Source organism: Rhea americana, unplaced genomic scaffold, assembly GCF_003343005.1.
Source record: "Rhea americana isolate MKP2758 unplaced genomic scaffold, rheAme1 scaffold_37, whole genome shotgun sequence".
NCBI lineage: Eukaryota > Metazoa > Chordata > Aves > Rheiformes > Rheidae > Rhea > Rhea americana.
The window spans coordinates 5,829,326-5,840,199 of NW_028186501.1; the positions used below are offsets into that span (position 1 = coordinate 5,829,326).

Sequence of the window (10,874 nt, forward strand, 5' to 3'; positions counted from 1 at the left end):
TCATGACAGTTAGAGATCGCTATTTGTATAATCTATCAGCATGATAAAATTTTAGACAACTTGAACATACTTCTCCCAGTCTTTACTCAAAAAGTGAAGTGCAACTTAGTCTCTCTTCCCCCTTTTCAATATATCAGAAATGTTAGCATGCTCCTAACAACGTTTCTGTCAAAATGTTGCAACAGATAAATGGGCAGGTTTTTTTWAAAAAAAAGTAGTAAATCTTTCTGTGAGCATCAGCTAGATGATCTCCAACTAAAAGTGTATTTGTGTGAATCAAGAATACATCATTTTGTTCCACTACTGTGCTTACATTCAAGAGTGAGGCATCATGTCTAATTTATTAAGCAAAAAACAAGTGAAAGGTTACACAGAGAATCAATGTTTTATAAAACCAAATCATTACACAGAGCCACTGGAATTCTGTGATCTGGAACCTGTAGAGATCAAATTAAGTTATATGTAATAGCTCAGTGGAGCTTTGCCAGATTTTACAGGGATTCCAGTAGTGCAGACATCCACCTACTGAATTTAAGTTAAGCAAGTATCTTTTGCTCCCTGGGAAGCAGAGTTGGTCATACTAAGYCTACTTAAAAATAAGATACTAAAAAATTGAAGTTTTAAGGATAAGAGAGGTTAGCAACAGCAAATAGTTATGACGTTCATGAGCATGAATTAGATGCAAAAGGGATTTATACTCACCTAGTAGCAACAGCTTCACCTGGGTAATGGATGCTCTTGAAAACCAATGCAAAAGCACCTTCCTGAAAACCATGCAGAGAGATGAGAAGAAAATCCTAAGCAACTTATCTCAGTCATGTCTCATTAAACTGGGGCCCCTCTTCCCAAGACGCCTCTAAGGGAAAGCTCATTACTATTATCAGAAATTCTCATCCTGGAAGGCAGGCTGCACCTTTAAAGGAATTCGTCAAGAAGCAGAACAACCTAACGGATACATACCRGAGAACAGCTGAAAGCTCAAGAATGAGCACTTGGGCAAGACACTTTAGCCTCTTTTACAAATAAAGTAGTATTTTACAAGTAAAATAGTTTCCAATGCAAGAATTAAGATATCTGAGATCTTACTGCTAATCAACATAAAAATTGTGTTAGAAGACTGCTTTTAATTAGAAAATGCAGATAGGTTTTCCTCATCATCTCATCGCACATTTTGGGCTAAAATTTTGGAGTTACTCCCAGTTTAAGAGGAAAACCCTAACCCAAAAACAAGAACAGGAATATGCAATCAAACATAATACTACATTATTCCAGCTTGTAAAGCTGACAAGTATTACTGCAACAAGAACAAAAGCCCTCCCATCTTACAAAGAAAAAAGGAAGGTAATATTCACTCCTTTCAAAGYGACTCCAGTCTGGGACTACTCTGCATTTGTTCTGTGGTCAGGTGAATCCACCATTCCCCTCATTAGGTTGCTGCACTACTCCCTCTTGACCCATACAGGCTCTTTTCTTTACMTGTATTCCCACTCTGCTCTAGGAGGAATCCTATAGAGCTGCTTTAGAGAGGAGAAAAGGGAGGTAAAGAGAGCATATGAGAGTGGAGGAAGAAAAGGGAAACATCTGCACAGAGACTGGAGCAGAAGTAGTAAGTTTATGTTAAGTTTGCAATTCTTCTTTTTTTTTTTAAAAAAAAAAAAAAGGAGTTCACTAAATAATTGTAGATTCCCACTTCCCAGTGTGAGAATCAGCTAAGCTATCAGTACACTTTTTTAGATTTAATTCTAAACACATGAGTCAAGGCATATCATTAGACTAAGCTATTAGAYAGACTTGAATCACAGCAGTGTTTTAACACGATCAGAATAGTCTTTAAGGGCATACTGCCTTTATGAGAGAGATTTCACCCCCTAGAGGCTCCTGCCAAGTGTGYTTTTTTGTTTCTTTTTTTATTTATTTAAACTGCTTCATAAAAAAACTGTAATAATTTCTTGCTTTAAAGAAAAAAGGAGGGAAGAAGCAAAAACAACAAAAAAGATATTGGTAATGCAATTTTAAATTTACCATTAAGAAGCCGCTGAAGTTTCCAAAGTTTTAATCTAATTCCTTGGTCTATTAAGCACTATTTAAAAGCCAAGAAGCATTATTTGCAAAAATCTTCTAAGGAATGTTGCAGAGGATCCAAATGCATTAATGCAGAATTCTAAGGAACCCCATAAATAGTTTCTCCTTTAGCCGGGGGGGGGGGGGGGGGGGGGGGGGGGGGGGGAGGGGGAGAAGAGGAGGAGGAAAAAAAGGAATTTCCCACTTACCAACTGTTGAATAACTCTTTCTACCAAGACTGAGAAAGTGGTATCTTCACTCTCTCTGTTGTCATATACATATTTGATCAATTTGGGGATTGTTTCTGTATCTGTTTCAGACTCAAATTCATAGCCTTTGCTTTCCTGAAATACCATAAAAGAAAGAAAGAAGTGTTTTCATCTTCAGACAAGAAGCACAAAAGGGCCTTTCAACAGTCTCCAACGTGAAGCTCTGAGCAGTCTATTTTATTGTTCCCTTTTTCTATTTTATTGATGGGACTGGTACATGTATATCACAATCAAGAAAATATAAATAGGTACCCTGTCATAGCTTAATCTTTTGGAAACACAGTAGTAAGACTTGCTTAGCCTCTGTTAAGCAACAAGACAGAAAGGAGCCCAATGCATATGCACACTGAAGTTTGAACATAATGCTGTTCTATTCATACACATTTTGCRCTTAGGAATACAAAAATGCTTTGCATTTCACCAGCTCCTGAGCATCTTTATGAGGCAGCCTCCTTCATGCTACTATTTTACAGCTGATATACTGAGAAACTTGAATTCAAATCTTAACAAAGTCATGAAATCTCTAAAGGTGCATGGTACAGCATTTACTTCACAATTTTATAGTTAAGCTGACACAAACTCACCAGAAATTTTCTCAAGTCCTTATAATTTGTGATGATTCCATTATGGATTACAACAAATTCTGAAAGAAAAAGTAATGGAAAACTGAGATATTTAACTCAGTGCACATAAACTTAGTGAGAACAGCTTAGAAGTACACTAGAAACAGTTTTCAGACCCCAGTTTATGATAACACGCATGAGAATACAGCAGCTTAGAAGTGTTGAAGGCATATAAGGCCTGTTCCTAAGAATCAAGAAAGTTTTAAACAGTATCTAGCAGAATAGCACCAAGTCATCTCTCAGCTGATAAATCCTATGARTCTCCCTTTTCCAGGTTGGATAATTTGATGCACTTAACACTCACATTTGTGAAGTCTTACCTTTTAAAACAAGAAGGTTGCCCACTGACAAACTGACTTTAATTTTTAGAGAGCAGATCTTAATAATCTTTTACAATACTACTTTATCCACAAAAGAGATTCTATTTTACTGTAAAAAGTATCTGACCTATGATCTGAAGTAGAATTGCAACAGCTTAGTCCTACTATACAGAATTGATACCATAATACTAGTAAGACAACAAGCTATTTGTACTATGTAAATTCAAACATTTCAGATTCACACAATTTAAGTGCTACAGAGAATACATACCATTCTTTTTATCCGATCTCTGAGGGTGACTGTTTATTGCGCTGGGTGCTCCATGAGTTGCCCAGCGAGTATGAGCAATTCCAAAGTGTGTTTCAAAATCCACTTTTGAATCCAGGCTATCTTGTTCTACATAGAAGAAATTTACTGAATATTTGAAGTTGAGCCTGCCTCACACARATACACACACAACTAATAAAACTCCAAGAATTTTTACAGGCAAAAATTTAATAGCTATCTTCCACCCTCTTTTTAAACTATTTGCTTCCTTGACATTACACTTTAGATTGTTCAAGTTACTGTGATTAAAACTTTATTTGCCATGAATCAAGCATTTTCAGCCAACAGTAACAGACAAGCTAATAAACCAAATTACTAAATAATTATAATATAAATGCCTTAAAACACAACTTCAGTTCTTCATAGATGGAAGTACTGTATAAAATACAGTGATGACAGCCAACCATTTAAATGCTAGTAAATTCTTTCAAAGTCCATGYTCTGACATTTCATCTACCAAGCACAGAAATAATGTGAGCAGTGTGGCAGGGGACCCCAAATCTTAGAGAAYACAGAAGCAATCAAAGAGGTGGAACAGACTGATGATTCCACAGTATTACAGCTGATGATTAGCTTGCTTTGCAAATGCAGATTTTTGGGGCAAAAACACTTGATAACTGTCATGAAATTATAGMATGCAATTATTATTGGTATAAAATCCTAACTTTAATTTCATGGTTTGACTTTCTGCTGAGATGCAGATATGCTATGAATGGGAAGCCAGGGGAAGGTGTAAATTTTAAGACACTTACTGTACAACTCTTCTTCTAGGGCCTTTACTTTTCCTCTTTTCTTAACTAGTTTGATGAACCTTTCTTTATCTTCATTATTCCCATCAATTGCCACACCTATAGTTTAGGGCACAATTACAAGTGTTACTTAAACCATGAAACATACTAGATGAAAAAAGGCTGAGAAAATACAAACAAGCACACACAAGTACAACAGTAACTTCAAAAATCATCCTCCAAGGCATATACTTGAAGCCTGCCACTAGACTAGTGCATGTATATATTCAAATCAAACTAGGTCAAGTCTATATCCACTACATAGTTGAAAACAGACACAAAAGTAATCTCAAATTTTGCCYAAGGACAGACTGATATCTTGTCTGGTTACATCAACTAGTTCAAATTAAAAAGCAAATTTAAGCTTCCTCATCTTTTTACTGAAATGCACATGCACAGGATGACTTGAGGCACAAGCCACATGGCGATGCAYGGAGGCGTTCTTTCTCACGCTGTTTGCTTCGCTTCTGTGTGCTAAACCTCAACAACCATCAGATTACAGACCTAAACACTTGAATCCAAGCTCTGAGGAAAGCAGGAAAAGAAACTCCAAGAATCAAGGTAAGGGGCTCTGATTTTCCAACTGTCAGTAGCAAAAAAAAAAAAAAAACTCCAAGAATCAAGGTAAGGGGCTCTGATTTTCCAACTGTCAGTAGCAAAAAAAAAAAAAAAAAAAAAAAAAAAAAAAAAGAGTATAAATGTAAAAAAAAAAAAAAAAAAAAAAAAAAAAAAAAAAAAAAAAAAAAAGGGGGGGGGGGGGCAAAAAACCAAACACACACACACACCACACCACAAGATGCAGAAGTTAAGAGCCCGTGAAAAGTCATATAAGTAACTACTGGTTGCTAACATTAATTTGTTGAGTAAGCCTAAATACCTGCAGAGTCATATCCTCTGTATTCCAGTCTCTGTAATCCTTTTATCAGAGTCTCAAATATTTCCTTCCGAGTCCGAGGTACTCTGTAGTTCAGATAAGCAAAAATTCCTGTTTAAAGAGGAAAGAGGAAGGAGGGAAAAAGAAGCAAAAAATTTTTAGTGTGTGTATCCSTTCAAACTGAATTTAAAGTCTTTCTATAATAGCATCACACAGGCATCCCAGGAGAACTCCACTTCCCATTTATTATAATTCTTACTGTAGGGTTTTTAAATAGAAATTAAAATTCAAATACAGTAAATGAATACTGACCATCATTTTCTTCAAGCAAACACACAAGCTTTCATAGCCAGTTTCACTCTCCTCCTGAAGTTACCCACCAAGAGTTAAGCCTTTGCAAAAGCTTAAGAAAATTCTACTTTTTTTGAAAGCCACAGCTGAAAATGGGAACACTAATCTATTTTGTATCCAGATCTAAAACTAGACATTCAAAGAAGGAATATATTCACCGGTACTAACACAAGGAGACTTTTATAACTGAAGTCATAGCCCTGAATGCCTAAGAGTAGGTAGTAGGCAGTAGGCACAATATCTATTTCTGAAAGGCTCCAGCTTAATCTGATACACACCAGTCACTTCAGCAGGAAGAGAACAAACATGAAAATATAAAGAAAGGGCAGAAGTCAAAAGGATAGGAGAACAAAGGGAAGAAAGAAAAGACACAAAACAGGGTCACCCAAACCCCTCTCCAAGCATTTACCCTTTGTGCTGTCTCAACACAGCTCTGCCTGCCAATCCCAGCTTGACAGAGACATAAGATCCACTTACTTGTCCCTAAATGATTCAGGCCAACTCTTATAGAAGGGGCACAGAAAAGATGTGAACTTACTGCTTGCCTATTTTGCAAACAGACAGTCAAATACAGTCAATAASTCAATACCTCTTCTCTCATATAGAAGAATTATCACTAAAAGTTTTATTTTTTTCAAATATACTGTTCTCACTTCTTCAGAAGACATAGGCAAGTTTTTCCTTTTTTTTTTAAAAAAAAAAGTAGTTTGGAAAATGGTGTTGTAACACTCTAAAAGGTATAATAAAAGGCTGAGCTGAAAACAAAAACACAACCACTACTTTTCTCTGTTCACTACTCTTTCTGGCATTTGTGCCTTTATAAGGATAGATTCAGCCTTAACTCTTGAAAACCTGTAACTCAACAGAAACTTTGTTTTACTGTTTCAATTTTTTCTTTAATCAACAAATCAGAGGAAATCAAACCATCGCAAAAGAGTATTAGCAAAAACAGACTTCTAGTGTTCAATAGTTAATAGTTCAGAAAAAGCACTTTTTAAAAAAATAGAAAAAAGGCCTTTTGGAAGATTTAACAACCTTTTCTCCTTCAATTAAAGATTTTAAACTGTGAATGGCTGCAGTGAAGAAGCTATTATAGTAAAACAGTAAATCTTATAAATATTGTTGTGAATACTGTTAYTCTGCTGGTTTTAAGCCATTAATACTATTGAGTTGACAGTGAGACTAAGAGTACTACACTGGTCTTGGAATATATCTTGTAGGTATTAAGGGTTGAAAATCCTTTTCTGCTACAGAGGTGACATTTATGAGGAGACTAGTCTAATAATTTCCAGAGTGTCCAATATTAATGGAGATATTAAGACAATAATTGCATTTAAAGAGGTATTTAGGTATTTTGAGCACCTTCTAAATACTGTTCTTCACAGATACTTTGAAAATAATGCCTCCAGTTATATAGAGCCACCTTAGACTGAGAGCTTGTTGATCATTTTTCCAGACCAACATTTATCGTTCCCTGGCACTAACCACGAACCTCAAGAGCAGCATTCTTCAATACAAATTTCTCAACATCATTCCAAAACATTGCTACACACCTCATTCCAGATCCAATTCTACTTTCTAGGCCAGATTTCACAATGTATTTAAGGCACATCACGTTTGTACGTTCCATGTGGCATCTTTGGCTACACAGAGGTCCAGGAAAAACCTTCCTTTGGGACTGTCTTTACAACGCTACTAGTGTGCTGCAATTGTTAAAGGATCCTTGTTTCTAGGAAACTCTAGCTGTGCTTCCACATATGTGGACGTGAAGACTCAGAAGTCACTAGAGGCCATTACAATGAAAGCAATAGGTACAGCCTGACTTGKCAAGGAATATATTACAAACTCTTTCAGTTAAAGGAAATAAATCTTACTCTCAGCATGGTTTCCTCTACCGTTTTTTTCTGTTTCATGATTTACCCACTTGCATGTTTTCTTTCCCACTCAGTCATCATTTTGGCTGGATTTAAAGTATATTGCTCAACTCACTTAGAAACAACATTCGATAAAGACCTCTTGTAGCTTAATTCCTTCTGGAAGCACACCAATATGACTGAATCTTAGTTGAATCATACTCATAAGAGAAGTTGTGATACTAATAAGTTGCTTCACCATGGCCTCCCCAAGCTATCAAATGCCCTTTCCAATAGAGCTTGCRTCCCTACTCCCCAGCAGAAATCAAGTACTTTGAAACCTGATGCAATCCCAAAGTGATATGTATTAAGTAAGGTAATTTTTTAATGGCTCAGCACAGTATCAGCAATGAAATACTTTCCTAACTCATATATACAACATRGAATCCAATGAAATCATTTAAGAAGCATTTTACTAGAGCGCTGGTCCCTTGACCTGAATGCTACCTCTAYTCTTTGCCTTTCCACAATCACAAGGTTTGCATAGAAGCATCAACTATATCAATCATGATGTATAGCTTACCTTTAGAATCAGATACTCAAAATGGAAACAGAGGTCATTAAAACACTATTAAAGACAGCTTTAATCAGGTACAGAGACTAAAAGTAAGGCTTTCCCTTTATGTGCATACCAGGAGTTTAAAGCTTCCCCTTTCCCATTCAGGATTGCAAGCTAACTATCAAGAAAAAGTTCATTGAGTACTTTTTGTGGGAAAATTCCACAAGAATACTTGCAATTGCAAGATTTCACCAAAATCAAGGAGGGGGCAGCCTGTACCTAGAGTCTGAATAAGAGCCATGATTTTTTTTTAAATTAAAATGAAGCCTTTGTTCAGTATTGGCATAAGCATGTTTTTGATGTCATAAACTTAGTCCCAGATTCAGTTTCATTTCCTGATGAAATGGATTTTGCTTTAAGATTAGTAGATGAATTTAAGAATGTTTTACCCATGTTTCTTTTTCCAAATCCTGCATCACCTTTGCTATACTGTCTCCGTATATATAAGTGCTGATAATCTCAACTTTGTTTCCCCAAAAGTATGTTTATGTCAGTATTTAATGACTAATATACTTTACAAACAGAAAATATGCTACTTARAGACAGAAAATTAAGACAACAACAGGGCATATTTTTTACATTTAAACTTGGGAAGATATTCAAAAATAAAACAGCATTTTAGAAATTCCTGACGTTTGCTGTGCAGTCAACAAATCSTGCACTACCTATAGCAGTCTTGCTCAATGTACCATGAAAAAATATTCCCTATCTTCATGCTAACAGATCTCATGTAAACCAGCTTGGATTTTTAAGAAGYGTCTAGGAATCAGATCAGCAACTTCCCCAAACTTTTTCTTTCAGCAGCATTTCAATCCATTTCTTTGAAACATTTACCCATTTTGCTATCACTGAAGATGCTTGGTCTCCAAATGTTAATGGGAACTCAATATTGGCAACAAATTAACTCTACTCTCARTGCCACTTCAAGAATTACCTTTTTCCATTTCATACTCAGTTACTCCACTCCAGGCTAACTGTTCTACCAAACTCATTTAACACTGCCAACACTTTGATTTCCTCAATCAATACAGCCCAGATGTGTTAAACTTTATATAATATATCTTAGTCCTTGCAATCAATACCTTTGGTTTGCTTGGGCAGGGAGCCAAGTCTCTCACCTGAAGAGCTTTTGCTCAGAAGACAAAGGTTTCTGAGTTTGTTTTGATGATAGTGAGTTAAGAGTCACCCCGGTGCTCAAACAATATCATCTTGTGTTTCTGTTCGAGCAGAAGCCCCTTGCTAGATACCTTGCTCTTTTTGAGTTTATGATTAAAGAGGATGCAAAAGCGGGGGGGRGGGGGGGGGAACAGCTCAGGAAGTGTATTTTGGGAGAAGTAGCTAGCTCCCTTTCAGGATGCATCTCACAAAAGAGCTTTCACCTTAATTGCTAAGTATAAGTGCAGGGTTCCCCCCCCCCTTTCAGTGAGAGTATCATTTCAGATCTGAGAGGAAGTTTAAGTGAAGGGATAGTTACGTTTTTAACTGACATTTCCTCCATAACTAGAATATATAGCATTAGCAGCCTTTAAATCCGTACTTGGATTTTAGACTCATCCAAAGCATACCTAAGCGATCGCACGTGTGACACGTTATTTTCACCATCTTATCTTTATTAGGGAAAGAAAGGCGAATGAACTCGCATCGGGCAAGAATCAGACTCCTTCACAACCTCTGTCTGAAGGCCACGAAGTGCCCATCACTGCCGCTGGGACCTCGATACCGGGTTAGCAAAGGCAGAGCCARAAGCACCAAGTCTGCGCACCAACCAAAGCGGCGACGCGCTAAGGCGGCCGGACCGGGAGCCAAGACACCCCCAAAGCCGCCGAGGGGTGGGGAACAACAGTTTTGCTCCGAGGACCTAGTGGCTAGCCACCRGGACACAGGAAGGTAAGGCTACGGGAAAGAGAAAGGCAAGAGAAAGAAAACGGCGCTGGGGAGCCACGGGGGAGGCTTCGCCTTCACCTCCCACCACGCGAGAGGCCACGAGCCGGTCACGCGCCCCGTCCCCACAAAATGGATGCGGCCCGGACAGGTCCCCGCAGCGAACGGCTGCCGGGAGGGGCAGGACGCCGGGAGCCTCGCACCTCCCCCCAGCACCCCGCGCCAGCCACTACGAAATAAAATAAAATAAAATAAAGCGGCTCTTGTGCCGTCTCCGCCGCGGCGCATCCCGAGCGGGGACGCGACCGGCCCCGGACACAGCCCGCTTTGTCCGCAAGCGCCTCGCCGCTGTGAGGAGCCGCCGCCGCCTCGGCCGGCGGGACAAGCGCTGCGGCTCCCCAGGCGCCATGGGCAGGGGGCAGCTGCTGCAGCTCCTCCATCCCTTCCCCCCGCGGTCGGCGAGAGGCGGCAGCCGCCACTCACCGCACATGGTCGCGCCGCGCCAGCCGGCCCTTCTCGCTGACAGGAACAGAGCGCGGCTCCCGCCCGACGGCCTCGCCCGGCGACTGCTGCCTCTCCGGCCGCCGCGGCTCTTATAGTGCCGCCGGCTCGGCCCCTGCCGCCGAGCTCATTGGCCGCGGGAGCGGCCGCCGGAGGGGCTCCGCCCGGCGCCCCGAGCGGGTGCGCGGCGGGGGCAGAGCCGCCCGGGGGCGGGGGGCCGCGGCCSCTTCGCGCCCTGCCCCCAGCCCTGCCCCGGCGCGGCCGGTCCCCCTCTGCCCCTCCCGGGCTGGAAGCGCCCCGGCTCGCCCCTTCCAGGAGCCGCCGCGGCCGGGGAGGGCGACCTTAGCGCTGCGGCTTCGCCGAGGGAGCCGCGGCGGGGCGGAAGGTGAAGCACGCCGCTGGCGTC

General features: G+C 40.1%; 1 protein-coding gene across 1 annotated transcript in view; it reads right to left on the reverse strand.

Annotated features, from left to right (window-relative positions):
• GFPT2 (glutamine--fructose-6-phosphate transaminase 2) overlaps positions 1–10,583 on the reverse strand; it is an 18,501-nt gene extending 7,918 nt beyond the window's left edge. The window contains exons 1-7 of the mRNA XM_085312863.1: positions 10,451–10,583; positions 5,267–5,374; positions 4,354–4,449; positions 3,545–3,670; positions 2,915–2,973; positions 2,271–2,405; positions 703–764 (exon numbers count right to left, since the gene is read on the reverse strand). Coding sequence (XP_085168989.1) covers positions 703–764; positions 2,271–2,405; positions 2,915–2,973; positions 3,545–3,670; positions 4,354–4,449; positions 5,267–5,374; positions 10,451–10,457 — 593 coding nt within the window. The 5' untranslated portion in view covers positions 10,458–10,583. The remainder of the gene's footprint in view (positions 1–702; positions 765–2,270; positions 2,406–2,914; positions 2,974–3,544; positions 3,671–4,353; positions 4,450–5,266; positions 5,375–10,450) is intronic.
• Between the last annotated feature and the right edge of the window lie 291 nt (positions 10,584–10,874).